General features: G+C 44.7%; 1 protein-coding gene across 1 annotated transcript in view; it reads left to right on the top strand.

Annotated features, from left to right (window-relative positions):
- Positions 1 to 19,073, top strand: part of tbc1d23 (TBC1 domain family, member 23) — a 51,152-nt gene that overhangs the window by 7,630 nt on the left and 24,449 nt on the right. Inside the window, exons 4-10 of the mRNA XM_045696691.1 lie at positions 2,411 to 2,618; positions 6,554 to 6,677; positions 10,895 to 11,019; positions 11,155 to 11,201; positions 11,286 to 11,389; positions 13,028 to 13,150; positions 13,371 to 13,463. Of these exons, the coding sequence (XP_045552647.1) occupies positions 2,411 to 2,618; positions 6,554 to 6,677; positions 10,895 to 11,019; positions 11,155 to 11,201; positions 11,286 to 11,389; positions 13,028 to 13,150; positions 13,371 to 13,463 (824 nt within the window). The remainder of the gene's footprint in view (positions 1 to 2,410; positions 2,619 to 6,553; positions 6,678 to 10,894; positions 11,020 to 11,154; positions 11,202 to 11,285; positions 11,390 to 13,027; positions 13,151 to 13,370; positions 13,464 to 19,073) is intronic.

Here is a 19,073-nt window from a genome sequence, read left to right as displayed (position 1 = left end):
GGCTGTTGATTGTGGCCTGTGGAATGAAAGTCCCACCTCCTCTTCAATGGCTGTGTGAAGTTGCTGGATTTTGACAGGAACTGCAACATGCTGTCATATACGTCAATCCAGAGCATCCCAAACATGCTCAATGGTGAGTGTGCAGGCCATGGAAGAACTGGGACATTTTCAGCTTCCAGGAATTGTGTACAGATCCTTGCGATATGGGGCCGTGTATTATCATGCTGAAACATGAGGTGATGGTGGCGGATGAATGGTACGACAATGGGCCTCAGGATCTCGGTGCATTCAAATTGCCATCGATAAAATGCAATTGTGTTTGTTGTCTGTAGTTTATGCCTGTCCATACCATAACCCCACCTCCACCATGGGGCCCATACCATAACCCCACCTCCACCATGGGGCCCATACCATAACCCCACCTCCACCATGGGGCCCATACCATAACCACACCTCCACCATGGGGCCCATACCATAACCCCACCTCCACCATGGGGCCCATACCATAACCCCACCGCCACCATGGGGCCCATACCATAACCCCACCGCCACCATGGGGCCCATACCATAACCCCACCGCCACCATGGGGCCCATACCGTAACCCCACCTCCACCATGGGGCCCATACCATAACCCCACCGCCACCATGGGGCCCTCTGTTCACAATGTTGACATCAGCAAACTGCTCGCCCACACGACGCCGTACATGTGGTCTGCGGTTGTGAGGCTGATTGGATGTACTGCCAAATTCTCGGCTTATGGTAGAGAAATTAACATTACATTTTCTGGCAACCGCTCTGGAGGACATTCTTGCAGTCAGCATGCCAATTGCACGCTCCCTCAAAACGAGACATCTGTGGCATTGTGTTGTGACAAAACTACACATTTAAGAGTGGCCTTTTATTGTCCCCAGCACAAGGTGCACCTGTGTAATGATCATGCTGTTTAATCAGCTTTTTGATATGCCACACCTGTCAGGTGGATGGATTATCTTGGAAAAGGAGAAATGCTCACTAACAGGGATGTAAACACATTTGTGCACAACATTTGAAATAACTTTTTTGTGCATATGGAACATTTCTGGCATCTTATTTCAGTTCATGAAACATGGGACCAACACTACATTTTTGTTCAGTGTATATTATATTACACCTGCCCTGCTCAAGACACTTCATAGGATGGATAATTATTTTTCTTGCATAGCTCAGTTTTAATGCTGTCTTCTGGAGCGAGGTCGGTAATGCCGTCTTCTGGCGCGAGGTCGGTAATGCCGTCTTCTGGCGCGAGGTCGGTAATGCCGTCTTCTGGCGCGAGGTCGGTAATGCCGTCTTCTGGAGCGAGGTCGGTAATGCCGTCTTCTGGAGCGAGGTCGGTAATGCCGTCTTCTGGAGCGAGGTCGGTAATGTTGAGAATAGACAATAGAAACACAAGTCCGAACACACGCTGGGTTCTCATACAGTTTGGGTCTTATGCAGAAACTGTCAGCTGTCATCAGCTTTGCACAGTCCTTTCTCTGCCTGATAGCAGGGCGGGTTAGGCAGCAGAACGGACATGGAGACTGCTCCAGGGCTCAGCCCAGAAAAGGCAGACCTTCATGGGTCACTGAGCCCAGGAAAGCCCCAGGCCTTACCTCCAGGAGTAGGCCAGCACATGGTGCCACAGTGAAGAGAGACAAACTGAGGGAGAGAATGTTCTAGTGGGTTGAATAATCCTGAGACTCTATTCTTTGGCATCTTGTTTACTAGTATCTTTTTTCAATCCATTTCTACAAGACACATTTGCTTGAAATGTTCTCTGCTGGATAGTCATAATTAGCCTTGGGGCCATATGTATCCAGTCTCATGGTGGGAGTGCTGGTCTAGGATCAGGTCTCATGGTGGGAGTGCTGGTCTAGGATCAGGTCTCATGGTGGGAGTGCTGGTCTAGGATCAGGTCTCATGGTGGGAGTGCTGGTCTAGGATCAGGTCTCATGGTGGGAGTGCTGGTCTAGGATCAGGTCTCATGGTGGGAGTGCTGGTCTAGGATCAGGTCTCATGGTGGGAGTGCTGGTCTAGGATCAGGTCTCATGGTGGGAGTGCTGGTCTAGGATCAGGTCTCATGGTGGGAGTGCTGGTCTAGGATCAGGTCCCCCCCCCCCCGTCCATGTCATCTTATTCATTCTGATCTAGGATCAGGTCTCTCCTGTCCATGTCATCTTATTCATTCTGATCTAGGATCAGGTCTCTCCTGTCCATGTCATCTTATTCTTTCTGATGTAAAATCCTAGATCAGCACTCCTACTCTTGAGGTTTGATACATATGGCTCCAGGAGGATTTTTCTAAACTCTGTTTCCATGCTGTCTTTGTCCTGACAGTGAAGGCTAAGTGTAATAAGGACCTCTAGCCCTGTGTCTCTGCTTCCTGTCTCCAGACCAGCTGGGGGGCGTGGCGGAGGAGGAGGGGCGTGACATGGTGTCTGACGTAGAGTCTGTCATCACGTTCTACTGTAAGTCCCGAAACATCACCTTCACCCCTGATCTCTCCTGGCCTCACCTCCTCAAACCCCTGCTGGGCCTGCAGCTGCCCCGCTCCGATCTCTACAACTGCTTCTACGCCATCATGAATAAATATATTCCACGGTGAGACACACCTCTACAATAAATATATACCACGGACAGACACACACCTCTACAATAAATATATACCACGGACAGACACACACCTCTACAATAAATATATACCATGGACAGACACACACCTCTACAATAAATATATACCACGGACAGACACACACCTCTACAATAAATATATACCACGGACAGACACACACCTCTACAATAAATATATACCACGGACAGACACACACCTCTACAATAAATATATACCACGGACAGACACACACCTCTACAATAAATATATACCACGGACAGACAGACAGACACACACCTCTACAATAAATATATACCACGGACAGACAGACAGACACACACCTCTACAATAAATATATACCACGGACAGACAGACACACACCTCTACAATAAATATATACCACGGACGGACAGACACACACCTCTACAATAAATATATACCACGACGGACAGACACACACCTCTACAATAAATATATACCACGGACAGACAGACAGACACACACCTCTACAATAAATATATACCACGGACGGACAGACACACACCTCTACAATAAATATATACCACGGACGGACAGACACACACCTCTACAATAAATATATACCACGGACGGACAGACACACACCTCTACAATAAATATATACCACGGACGGACAGACACACACCTCTACAATAAATATATACCACGGACGGACAGACACACACCTCTACAATAAATATATACCACGGACGGACAGACACACACCTCTACAATAAATATATACCACGGACGGACAGACACACACCTCTACAATAAATATATACCACGGACGGACAGACACACACCTCTACAATAAATATATACCACGGACGGACAGACACACACCTCTACAATAAATATATACCACGGACGGACAGACACACACCTCTACAATAAATATATACCACGGACGGACAGACACACACCTCTACAATAAATATATACCACGGACGGACAGACACACACCTCTACAATAAATATATACCACGGACGGACAGACACACACCTCTACAATAAATATATACCACGGACGGACAGACACACACCTCTACAATAAATATATACCACGGACGGACAGACACACACCTCTACAATAAATATATACCACGGACGGACAGACACACACCTCTACAATAAATATATACCACGGACGGACAGACACACACCTCTACAATAAATATATACCACGGACGGACAGACACACACCTCTACAATAAATATATACCACGGACGGACAGACACACACCTCTACAATAAATATATACCACGGACGGACAGACACACACCTCTACAATAAATATATACCACGGACGGACAGACACACACCTCTACAATAAATATATACCACGGACGGACAGACACACACCTCTACAATAAATATATACCACGGACGGACAGACACACACCTCTACAATAAATATATACCACGGACGGACAGACACACACCTCTACAATAAATATATACCACGGACGGACAGACACACACCTCTACAATAAATATATACCACGGACGGACAGACACACACCTCTACAATAAATATATACCACGGACGGACAGACACACACCTCTACAATAAATATATACCACGGACGGACAGACACACACCTCTACAATAAATATATACCACGGACGGACAGACACACACCTCTACAATAAATATATACCACGGACGGACAGACACACACCTCTACAATAAATATATACCACGGACGGACAGACACACACCTCTACAATAAATATATACCACGGACGGACAGACACACACCTCTACAATAAATATATACCACGGACGGACAGACACACACCTCTACAATAAATATATACCACGGACGGACAGACACACACCTCTACAATAAATATATACCACGGACGGACAGACACACACCTCTACAATAAATATATACCACGGACGGACAGACACACACCTCTACAATAAATATATACCACGGACGGACAGACACACACCTCTACAATAAATATATACCACGGACGGACAGACACACACCTCTACAATAAATATATACCACGGACGGACAGACACACACCTCTACAATAAATATATACCACGGACGGACAGACACACACCTCTACAATAAATATATACCACGGACGGACAGACACACACCTCTACAATAAATATATACCACGGACGGACAGACACACACCTCTACAATAAATATATACCACGGACGGACAGACACACACCTCTACAATAAATATATACCACGGACGGACAGACACACACCTCTACAATAAATATATACCACGGACGGACAGACACACACCTCTACAATAAATATATACCACGGACGGACAGACACACACCTCTACAATAAATATATACCACGGACGGACAGACACACACCTCTACAATAAATATATACCACGGACGGACAGACACACACCTCTACAATAAATATATACCACGGACGGACAGACACACACCTCTACAATAAATATATACCACGGACGGACAGACACACACCTCTACAATAAATATATACCACGGACGGACAGACACACACCTCTACAATAAATATATACCACGGACGGACAGACACACACCTCTACAATAAATATATACCACGGACGGACAGACACACACCTCTACAATAAATATATACCACGGACGGACAGACACACACCTCTACAATAAATATATACCACGGACGGACAGACACACACCTCTACAATAAATATATACCACGGACGGACAGACACACACCTCTACAATAAATATATACCACGGACGGACAGACACACACCTCTACAATAAATACTTTCCGAAGGCACCGTATAACACAGGTTGCTAACACCATAATTGTGGAGGACGGGCTTGTGGTAATGCCTGGGATGGAAGGCCTGGGGCGGGAGGCCTGGGGCGGGAGGCCTGGGGCGGGAGGCCTGGGGCGGGATAGATCATACACATGGTTTCCATTCCAGCCATTAGTATGAGCCGTCCTCCCCTCAGCAGCCTCCTCTTATGTAGACACTAGATCCTGGTTTCCCTCAGACGTTTCACCTTCCTGTTTTAACCCAACTAGCACACCTGATTCAATTAGTCAACTAATCATCAAGCCTTTGACTAATTAAATCAGGTGTACCAGTTTAGGGTTAAACAAACGTGAAACTTCTTGGGGCCGAGGAGTGGGTTGGGAAACCCTGATCTAGATGACTGTGTTGAAGCCAACGCCTCCATCTTGGCTCTCCCCCACCATTGTGTTGAAGCCAACGCCTCCATCTTGGCTCTCCCCCACCATTGTGTTGAAGCCAACGCCTCCATCTTGGCTCTCCCCCACCATTGTGTTGAAGCCAACGCCTCCATCTTGGCTCTCCCCCACCATTGTGTTGAAGCCAACGCCTCCATCTTGGCTCTCCCCCACCATTGTGTTGAAGCCAACGCCTCCATCTTGGCTCTCCCCCACCATTGTACGTTTGTAGGAAGCTATAGAAATGCATGTATTAATATCTACATTAATTTATACCATGTTTATTCTATTACAGAGACCTTAATGCATACTGTACGTTATACTATGCTAAACATGATGAATATATAATAACACTTAGTGTAATTTAGAGATGACTAACGTGACACACACACACACACACACACAGGAACACACACACACACACACACAGGAACACACACACACACACATACAGGAACACACACACACACACATACAGGAACACACACACACACATACAGGAACACACACACACACACACACACATACAGGAACACACACACACATACAGGAACACACACACACACATACAGGAACACAGGAACACACACACACATACAGGAACACAGGAACACACACACAGGAACACAGACACACACACACAGGAACACACACACACACATCCTGTGTGTAACTAACGGTGCATCTTCTTGTCCAGGGACTGTGTAGTGAAGGGCCGGCCGTTCCACCTGTACAGACTGCTGCTTCAGTATCACGAACCACAACTCTGCTCCTTCCTCGACACCAAGAAGATCACCCCAGACTCCTACACATTACACTGGGTATATCTATATCTATATCTCTCAACCCAGACTCCTACACATTACACTGGGTATATCTATATATCTATATCTCTAACCCCAGACTCCTACACATTACACTGGGTATATCTATATATCTATATCTCTAACCCCAGACTCCTACACATTACACTGGGTATATCTATATATCTATATCTCTAACCCCAGACTCCTACACTATACACTGGGTATATCTATATATCTATATCTCTAACCCCAGACTCCTACACATTACACTGGGTATATCTATATATCTATATCTCTAACCCCAGACTCCTACACATTACACTGGGTATATCTATATCTCTAACCCCAGACTCCTACACTATACACTGGGTATATCTATATCTCTAACCCCAGACTCCTACACATTACACTGGGTATATCTATATATCTATATCTCTAACCCCAGACTCCTACACATTACACTGGGTATATCTATATATCTATATCTCTAACCCCAGACTCCTACACATTACACTGGGTATATCTATATATCTATATCTCTAACCCCAGACTCCTACACTATACACTGGGTATATCTATATATCTATATCTCTAACCCCAGACTCCTACACTTTACACTGGGTATATCTATATATCTATATCTCTAACCCCAGACTCCTACACTATACACTGGGTATATCTATATATCTATATCTCTAACCCCAGACTCCTACACATTACACTGGGTCTATCTATATATCTATATCTCTAACCCCAGACTCCTACACATTACACTGGGTATATCTATATATCTATATCTCTAACCCCAGACTCCTACACTATACACTGGGTATATCTATATATCTATATCTATATCTCTAACCCCAGACTCCTACACTATACACTGGGTATATCTATATATCTATATCTCTAACCCCAGACTCCTACACTATACACTGGGTATATCTATATATCTATATCTATATCTCTAACCCCAGACTCCTACACATTACACTGGGTATATCTATATATCTATATCTCTAACCCCAGACTCCTACACTATACACTGGGTATATCTATATATCTATATCTCTAACCCCAGACTCCTACACATTACACTGGGTATATGTATATATCTATATCTCTAACCCCAGACTCCTACACATTACACTGGGTATATCTATATATCTATATCTCTAACCCCAGACTCCTACACATTACACTGGGTATATCTATATATCTATATCTCTAACCCCAGACTCCTACACATTACACTGGGTATATCTATATCTCTAACCCCAGACTCCTACACATTACACTGGGTATATCTATATATCTATATCTCTAACCCCAGACTCCTACACTATACACTGGGTATATCTATATATCTATATCTCTAACCCCAGACTCCTACACATTACACTGGGTATATCTATATATCTATATCTCTAACCCCAGACTCCTACACATTACACTGGGTATATCTATATATCTATATCTCTAACCCCAGACTCCTACACATTACACTGGGTATATCTATATATCTATATCTCTAACCCCAGACTCCTACACATTACACTGGGTATATCTATATCTCTAACCCCAGACTCCTACACTATACACTGGGTATATCTATATCTCTAACCCCAGACTCCTACACTATACACTGGGTATATCTATATATCTATATCTCTAACCCCAGACTCCTACACTATACACTGGGTATATCTATATATCTATATCTCTAACCCCAGACTCCTACACATTACACTGGGTATATCTATATCTCTAACCCCAGACTCCTACACATTACACTGGGTATATCTATATATCTATATCTCTAACCCCAGACTCCTACACATTACACTGGGTATATCTATATATCTATATCTCTAACCCCAGACTCCTACACATTACACTGGGTATATCTATATATCTATATCTCTAACCCCAGACTCCTACACTATACACTGGATATATCTATATCTCTAACCCCAGACTCCTACACTTTACACTGGGTATATCTATATATCTATATCTCTAACCCCAGACTCCTACACATTACACTGGGTATATCTATATATCTATATCTCTAACCCCAGACTCCTACACTATACACTGGGTATATCTATATCTCTAACCCCAGACTCCTACACTTTACACTGGGTATATCTATATCTCTAACCCCAGACTCCTACACTATACACTGGGTATATCTATATATCTATATCTCTAACCCCAGACTCCTACACTATACACTGGGTATATCTATATATCTATATCTCTAACCCCAGCCTCCTACACTTTACACTGGGTATATCTATATATCTATATCTCTAACCCCAGACTCCTACACTATACACTGGGTATATCTATATCCCTAACCCCAGACTCCTACACATTACACTGGGTATATCTATATATCTATATCTCTAACCCCAGACTCCTACACTATACACTGGGTATATCTATATATCTATATCTCTAACCCCAGACTCCTACACTATACACTGGGTATATCTATATATCTATATCTCTAACCCCAGACTCCTACACATTACACTGGGTATATCTATATATCTATATCTCTAACCCCAGACTCCTACACTATACACTGGGTATATCTATATATCTATATCTATATCTCTAACCCCAGACTCCTACACTATACACTGGGTATATCTATATATCTATATCTCTAACCCCAGACTCCTACACTATACACTGGGTATATCTATATATCTATATCTATATCTCTAACCCCAGACTCCTACACTATACACTGGGTATATCTATATATCTATATCTCTAACCCCAGACTCCTACACTTTACACTGGGTATATCTATATATCTATATCTATATCTCTAACCCCAGACTCCTACACTTTACACTGGGTATATCTATATATCTATATCTATATCTCTAACCCCAGACTCCTACACTATACACTGGGTATATCTATATCTCTAACCCCAGACTCCTACACTATACACTGGGTATATCTATATATCTATATCTCTAACCCCAGACTCCTACACTATACACTGGGTATATCTATATCTCTAACCCCAGACTCCTACACATTACACTGGGTATATCTATATCTCTAACCCCAGACTCCTACACTATACACTGGGTATATCTATATCTCTAACCCCAGACTCCTACACTATACACTGGGTATATCTATATATCTATATCTCTAACCCCAGACTCCTACGCTATACACTGGGTATATCTATATATCTATATCTCTAACCCCAGACTCCTACACTATACACTGGGTATATCTATATATCTATATCTCTAACCCCAGACTCCTACACTTTACACTGGGTATATCTATATATCTATATCTCTAACCCCAGACTCCTACACTTTACACTGGGTATATCTATATATCTATATCTCTAACCCCAGACTCCTACACTATACACTGGGTATATCTATATATCTATATCTCTAACCCCAGACTCCTACACTTTACACTGGGTATATCTATATATCTATATCTATATCTCTAACCCCAGACTCCTACACTTTACACTGGGTATATCTATATATCTATATCTCTAACCCCAGACTCCTACACTATACACTGGGTATATCTATATATCTATATCTCTAACCCCAGACTCCTACACTATACACTGGGTATATCTATATATCTATATCTCTAACCCCAGACTCCTACACTATACACTGGGTATATCTATATATCTATATCTCTAACCCCAGACTCCTACACTATACACTGGGTATATCTATATCTCTAACCCCAGACTGGGTGTGTGTGTGTATAGATAGATAGATAGATATCTAACCCCAGGCTGGGTGTGTATATCTAACCCCAGGCTGGGTGTGTATATCTAACCCCAGACTGGGTATATCTATATAGATATATATATAGATATAGATATAGATAGATAGATAGATAGATAGATAGATATCTAACCCCAGACTCCTTCACTATACACTGGGTATATCTATATCTCTAACCCCAGACTGGGTGTGTGTGTATAGATAGATAGATATCTAACCCCAGACTGGGTGTGTGTGTGTGTGTGTGTGTGTGTGTGTGTGTGTGTGTGTGTGTGTGTGTGTGTGTGTGTGTGTATATATAGATATAGATAGATATCTAACCCCAGACTCCTACACTATACACTGGGTATGTCAGTACAGCCTATTAGGTGTGAAATGTTCCTTGCAGTGGGATGGTGGATTGTGACTGGTGTGTTGTGTATCCTACAGCTAGGCAGTCTGTTCTCCAGTCATTGCCTACCAGAGGTGACTCAGGCCATGTGGGACTTTTACCTCCAACAGGCCGACCCTTTCCTCATCTTCTTCCTCCTGCTCATCATCCTCGTCAACGCCAAGTACCCACTATTGCAACATATTCATAAAACAAACCAGATTACAACACATAGCTACCGCAAAGTAATATCACAAACGGATCAGTACAAGGTCTTCAGTGTTCTGATATTACATTATTACTTTTGGTTCCCCCATAGAGATAACATCCTGCAACAAGAAGGGGACAGTAAAGAAGATATCATCAGTGAGTTATCTGCTTCTGGATTCAGCTTCTCGGCTGCTGTGTATTGAATGCGGGATTCTACCCTGTGTGTTTTGTGTGTTACAGAGATGTTGGAGGACTCTCCTGCCCTGTTAGAGGCTGATGATATAGAAGACCTGTTCTCTCTGGCCCAGTATTACTGGAGCAAGACCCCTCTGTCTCTGAGAAAGGTAAAGTACTGTCATGGGGCCCTGCTTAATACAGCTGGCATGGGGCCCTGCTTAATACAGCTGGCATGGGGCCCCCTGCTCAATACAGCTGGCATGGGGCCCCCTGCTCAATACAGCTGGCATGGGGCCCCCGCTCAATACAGCTGGCATGGGGCCCCCTGCTCAATACAGCTGGCATGGGGCCCCCGCTCAATACAGCTGGCATGGGGCCCTGATTAATACGGGTACCGGTACAGAGTCAATGTGGAGGCTATATACAGGGGGTACCGGTACAGAGTCAATGTGGAGGCTATATACAGGGGGTACCGGTACAGAGTCAATGTGGAGGCTATATACAGGGGGTACCGGTACAGAGTCAATGTGGAGGCTATATACAGGGGGTACCGGTACAGAGTCAATGTGGAGGCTATATACAGGGGGTACCGGTACAGAGTCAATGTGGAGGCTATATACAGGGGGTACCGGTACAGAGTCAATGTGTAGGCTATATACAGGGTGTTACGGTACAGAGTCAATGTGGAGGCTATATACAGGGGGTACCGGTACAGAGTCAATGTGGAGGCTATATACAGGGGGTACCGGTACAGAGTCAATGTGGAGGCTATATACAGGGTGTTACGGTACAGAGTCAATGTGGAGGCTATATACAGGGGGTACCGGTACAGAGTCAATGTGGAGGCTATATACAGGGGGTACCGGTACAGAGTCAATGTGGAGGCTATATACAGGGGGGTACCGGTACAGAGTCAATGTGGAGGCTATATACAGGGGGTACCGGTACAGAGTCAATGTGGAGGCTATATACAGGGGTGATGATGATGGTGCTGGATGGTGTTGGAGTCGTGCCTGGCCGTGCAGTCATGAGTGAACAGGGAGTACTGGAGGGGACTAAGCACGCACCCCTGAGGGGCCCCTGTGTTGAGGATCAGCATGGCGGATATGTTGTTACCTACCCTTACCACCTGGGGGCGACCCGTCAGGAAGTCCAGGATCCAGTTGCAGAGGGAGGTGTTTAGTCCCAGGGTCCTTAGCTTAGTGATGAGCTTTGAGGGCACTACGGTGTTGAACGCTGAGCTGTAGTCAATGAACAGCATTCTCAGTACAATACGCCTTACATGGAGCCCTGTTCAGTATAACTGAAGTTGCTGCCCATGCAGTGAGTGGCAGTGTTATTAGGGAAGAAGAAGCAGCGTGAAACATGTTTTTCCTTGGAGGATACCTTTACATTTCTCTCAACTGTTTTAATTCTCTTCAGTGGGTCATGTTAAGTTGCTAGCTTTCATAATGTATGTAGCTCTATGTCTCTCTGTGTGTGTGTGTAGGAGAACCAGACTCTCTCTGTCTCTCTCTGTCTCTCTCTGTGTCTCTCTCTGTGTCTCTCTCTGTGTCTCTCTCTGTGTCTCTCTCTGTGTCTCTCTCTGTGTCTCTGTGTCTCTCTCTGTGTCTCTCTCTCTGTCTCTCTCTCTGTCTCTCTCTCTGTGTCTCTCTCTGTGTCTCTCTGTCTCTGTCTCTCTCTGTCTCTGTCTCTCTCTGTCTCTGTCTCTCTGTCTCTGTCTCTCTGTCTCTGTCTCTCTGTCTCTGTCTCTCTGTCTCTGTAGGAGAACCAGACTGACTCTCTCTCTCTCTCTGTGTCTGTAGGAGAACCAGAACTTGTTTGGGTCCAGCCTGGTGGCACTGAAAGAGGAAGACATGGATCTGAGTCAGGCTCTCTGTCTTCCTGTGTCTGTCCCTGAGATACTGCAGGCCAACCAGCTGCAGCCTGTGAGTAGCAGCACCCCTGAGGTGCGTTCAACAAGGATTTCATTTTCGCTGAACATGTTACTGTTGTGACACTTTTAGTTGGACTGAAAACGTTAGTGGAAAATCAAATGGCTAATTACCCTAAGGATTAATGTAGCATTTTAGTAGCAATAACCAACCTACGCATTTCTTTGATATTCCTACTACATGTAATAGAAATGTCTCTATCGACCTGTCCCAGGAAGGAGTTCGGTTCTTTGTGGTGGACTGTCGACCTGCTGAGCAGTACAACGCTGGACACCTCTCTACTGCCTTCCACCTGGACTCAGACTTGGTGAGACGGGGACGGGGGAGGAGAACGGGGAGGAGAGGAGAATAGGGGGAGGATTGAACTGCCCCACAATCCAAAGTAATAAGGTTGATTTAGTATACTATCAAAGTATTCACACAAATCACATTTTATTTGTCACATGCGCCGAATACAACAGGTGTAGACCTTAGAGTGAAATGCTTACTTACAAGCCCTTAACCAACAGTGCAGTTTTAAGAAAATACCAACAACAGCAAAAAGTAAGAGATAAGAATAACAAATAATTAAAGAGCAGAAGTAAAAAAAACAATAGTGGGGCTATATACAGGGGGTACCGGTACAGAGTCAATGTGGAGGCTATATACAGGGGGTACTGGTACAGAGTCAATGTGGAGGCTATATACAGGGGGCTACCGGTACAGAGTCAATGTGGAGGCTATATACAGGGGGTACCGGTACAGAGTCAATGTGGAGGCTATATACAGGGGGCTACCGGTACAGAGTCAATGTGGAGGCTATATACAGGGGGTACCGGTACAGAGTCAATGTGGAGGCTATATACAGGGGGTACCGGTACAGAGTCAATGTGGAGGCTATATACAGGGGGTACCGGTACAGAGTCAATGTGGAGGCTATATACAGGGGGTACCGGTACAGAGTCAATGTGGAGGCTATATACAGGGGGCTACCGGTACAGAGTCAATGTGGAGGCTATATACAGGGGGTACCGGTACAGAGTCAATGTGGAGGCTATATACAGGGGGTACCGGTACAGAGTCAATGTGGAGGCTATATACTGGGGGTACCGGTACAGAGTCAATGTGGAGGCTATATACTGGGGGTACCGGTACAGAGTCAATGTGGAGGCTATATACAGGGGGTACCGGTACAGAGTCAATGTGGAGGCTATATACAGGGGGTACCGGTACAGAGTCAATGTGGAGGCTATATACAGGGGGTACCGGTACAGTGTCAATGTGGAGTTTATATACAGGGGGTACCGGTACAGAGTCAATGTGGAGGCTATATACAGGGGGTACCGGTACAGAGTCAATGTATTGAGGTAATATGTACATGTAGGTAGAGTTATTAAAGTGACTATGCATAGATAATAACAGAGAGTAGCAGCAGCGTAGAAGAGGTTGGTGGGGGGGGGGGGCAATGCAAATAGTCTGGGTAGCCATTTGATCAGCCCCGTTAATTAGAATGGGGGCGTGCTCGGTCCTCCTTTTCCTGCAGTCCACAATCATCTCCTTTGTCTTGATCACGATGAGGGAGAGGTTGTTGTCCTGGCACCACACGGCCAGGTCTCTGACCTCTTCCCTATAGGCTGTCCCATTGTTGTCGGTGACCACTGTTGTGTCATCGGCTAACTTAATGATGGTGTTGGAGTCGTGCCTGGCCATGCAGTCATGGGTGAACAGGAAGTCCAGGATCCAGTTGCAGAGGGAGGTGTTTAGTCCCAGGGTCCTTAGCTTAGTGATGAGCTTTGAGGGCACTATGGTGTTGAACGCTGAGCTGTAGTCAATGAACAGCATTCTCACATTGGTGTTCCTTTTGTCCAGGTGGGAAAGGGCAGTGTGGAATGCAATAGAGATTGATGTGGATCTGTTGGGGCGGTATGTGAGTTTTAGTGGGTCTAGGGTTTCTGGGATGGTGGTGTTGATGTGAGACAGGACCAGCCTTTCAAATCACTTCATGGCTACAGACGTGAGTGCTACGGGTCGGTAGTCATTTGGGCAGGTTACCTTAGTGTTCTTGGGCACAGGGACTATGGTGGTCTGCTTGAAAAATGTTGGTATTACGGACTGGGACAGGAAGATGGTGAAAATGTTAGTGAAGACACTTGCCAGTTGGTCAGCGCATGCTCTGAGTACACGTCCTGGTAATCCGTCCGGCCCTGCGGCGTTGTGAATGTTGACCTGTTTAAAGGTCTTGTTCACATCGGCTGCAGATTGGGTGATCACAGTCGTCTGGAACAGCTGGTGCTCTCAAGCATGTTTCAGTGTTATTTGCCTCAAAGCGAGCATAGAAGTAGTTTAGCTCGTCTGATAGGCTCTCGGCTATGCTTCCCTTTGTAGTCTGTAATGGTTTGCAAGCCCTGCCACATCTGACGAGCGCCAGAGCCGGTGTCGTACGATTTGTCTTAGTCCTTTTTTGCCTGTTTGATGGTTCGTCTGAGGGCATAGCTGGTTTTCTTATAAGCTCTAGCCTTTAGCTCAGTGTTGATGTTGCCAGTAATCCATGGCTTCTGGTTGGGGTATGTACAGTAGATTGTGTGATCTACATCTTATCATGAGATACTCTACCTCAGGCAATCAAAACCTCGAGACATCCTGCGATATCGTGCACCAGCTGTTGTTTACATATATGCATAGTCCGCCACCCCTTGTTTTACCAGACGCTGCTGTTCTGTCCTGCCGATACAGCGTATAACCAGCCAGCTGTATGTATAATGTCGTTGTTCAGCCACGACTCCGTGAAGCATAAGATTTTACAGCTTTTAATGTCCCGTTGGTAGTTTAATCTTCCTCGTAGGTCGTTGATTTTATTTTCCAATGATTGCACGTTAGCTAGTAGAACGGATGGCAGTGGGGGTTTATTGGATCGCCTACGAATCCTCAGAAGGCAGCCCGACCTCCATCCTATTTTTCTCCCTCGTCTCTTCACACAAATGACGGGGATTTGGACTTGGGGAAAGCAGTATGACGTTCATGTCGGGCTCATCAGACTCGTTAAAGGAAAGAAAAAAAGCTTCTGCCAGTCCGTGGTGAGTAATCGCTGTTCTGATGTCCAGAAGTTATTTTTGGTCATAAGAGATGGTAGCAGCAACATTATGTACAAAATAAGTAAAAAAACAAACATAATAAAACGGTTAGGAGCACGTAAAACGTCAGCGATCTGTGGTGCACTTTTTTTTTCAGCACGTGTGGGGGAGGGGCTCGTGTGTCTGACCCGAGAGGGAGAAAGTAGCCAAACGGACTCGTGCAAATTAGACAGACTTGTTGCTGTGATAGGTTTTCCATCATCTTGTCTGGTAGTATTTTGACTGCATCAAATCGATGTAAAGAAGCTAGCTAGCAAGGCTAATTGAGGCTATATTGCTCAACTCCCCATCCTTCTCGACAACAACTCCATTGATATGAATCAACAGCTGGTTGATCACTGGAGCTCCTTCTCATTTAGCGAAATTCATTCTCTAATTCCATTTTACATTGATTACAAATCTCCATCTGGTCTGATGAAACAAAAATAGAACTGTTTGGCAATAATGACCATTGTTATGTTTGGAGGAAAAAGGGGGAGGCTTGTAAGCCGGAGAACACCATCCCAACCGTGAAGCACGAAGGTGGCAGCATCATGTTGTGGGGATGCTTTGCTGCAGGAGGAACTGGTGCACTTCACAAAATAGATGGCATCACGAGGCAGGAAAATTAGGTGGATATATTGAAGCAACATCTCAAGACATCAGTCAGGAAGTTAGAGCTTGGTCGCAAATGGGTCTTCCAAATGGACAATGACCCCAAACATACATCCAAAGTTGTGGCAAAATGGCTTAAGTACAACAAAGTCAAGGTATTGGAGTGGCCATCACAAAGCCCTGACCTTAATCCTATAGAACTTTTGTGGGCAGAACTGAAAGTGTGTGTGAGCAAGGAGGCCTACAAACCTGACTCAGTTACACCAGCTCTATCAGGAGGAATGGGGCAAAATTCACCCAACTTATTGTGGGAAGCTTGTGGAAGGCTACCTGAAACGTTTGACCCAAGTTAAACAATTTAAAGGCAGTGCTACCAAATACTAATTGAGTGTATGTAAACTTCTGACCCACTGGGAATGTGATGAAAGAAATAAATAAAAGCTGAATTAAATGATTCTCTCTACTATTATTCTGACATTTAACATTCTTAAAATATAGTGGGGATCCTAACTGACCTAAAACAGGGAATTTCTACTAGGATTAAATGTCAGGAATTGTGAAAAACTGAGTTTGAATGTATTTGGCGAAGGTGTATAGAAACTTCCGACTTCAACTGTATATATTTTTATAAGTAATGAAATACTAACATCTGTTTTGAATATTCGTGCCCATCCCTACAATGTTGTTGGGTTTACTGTTTAAACAGTCGCTCAGATTTGGGTTTACTGTTTAAACAGTAGCCGGGATTAGGGTTTACTGTTTGAACAGTAGCTGGGATTAGGGTTTACTGTTTGAACAGTAGCTGGGATTAGGGTTTACTGTTTGAACAGTCGCTGGGATTAGATTTAATTAACAAAATAGGCTGCTTTGATGCAGTGCCTATAGATAAGATCAAGGAACCAAGCGAGTTTCAGTGCCTACACACCACTGCCCCCACTGCTGCTCAAGGAATGATACTGTGCGTTACAATTTTCATGTGGTACAGGAGTACAGGTACAACCTTACATCCGTAAACATGGGCACCCTCATACATATCATCCTGACCAACTTGCCCTCTAAATACACCTCTGCTGTCTTCAACCAAGATCTCAGCGATCACTGCCTCATTGCCTACGTCTGTAATGGGTCCGCTGTCAAACGAACACCCCTCATCACTGTCAGACGCTCCCTAAAACACTTCAGCGAGCAGGCCTTTCTAATCGACCTGGCCCGGGTATCCTGGAAGGATATTGACCTCATCCCGTCAGTAGAGGATGTCTGATTGTTCTTTTAAAAGTGCCTTCCTCACCATCTTAAATAAGCATGCCCCATTCAAAAACTGTTGAACTATGAACAGATATAGCCCTTGGTTCTCTCCAGACCTGACTGCCCTTAACCAACACAAAAACATCCTGTGGCGTTCTACATTAGCATCGAATAGCCTCCGCGATATGCAACTTTTCAGGGAAGTCAGGAGCCAATATACACAGTCAGTTAGGTAAGGCTAGCTTTTTCAAACAGAAATTTGCCTCCTGTAGCACTAATTCCAAAAAGTCCATGGAGAATAAGAGCACCTCCTCCCAGCTGCCCACTGCACTGAGACTAGGAAACACTGTCACCACTGATAAATCCACTATAATCGATCATTTCAATAAGCATTTTTCTACGGCTGGCCATGCTTTCCACCTGGCTACCTCTACCCCGGCCAACAGCTCCGCACCCCCACAGCTACTGGCCCAAGCCCCCCCCAGCTTCTCCTTCACCCAAATCCAGATAGCAGATGTTCTGAAAGAGCTGCAAAATCTGGATCCCTACAAATCAGCCGGGCTAGACAATCTGGACCCTCTCTTTCTATAATTATCTGCCAAAATTGTTGCAACCCCTATTACTAGCCTGTTCAACCTCTCTTTCATATAATCTGAGATCCCTAAAGAATGGAAAGCTGCTGCGGTCATCCCCTTCTTCAAAGGGGGAGACACTCTAGACCCAAACTGTTACAGACCTATATCCATCATGCCCTGCCTATCTAAAGTCTTCGAAAGCCAAGTTAATTAACAGATCACCGACCATTTCGAATCCCACCGTACCTTCTCCACTATGCAATCTGGTTTCAGAGCTGGTCATGGGTGCACCTCAGCCACGCTCAAGGTACTAAACGATATCATAACCGCCATCGATAAAAGACAGTAGTGCAGCCGTCTTCATCGACCTGGCCAAGGCTTTCGACTCTGTCA

Source organism: Salmo salar, chromosome ssa16, assembly GCF_905237065.1.
Source record: "Salmo salar chromosome ssa16, Ssal_v3.1, whole genome shotgun sequence".
Taxonomy (NCBI): Eukaryota; Metazoa; Chordata; class Actinopteri; order Salmoniformes; family Salmonidae; genus Salmo; species Salmo salar.
Note: the sequence above shows the minus strand (reverse complement) of the source record. Positions and strands in the feature narration are given on the sequence as shown.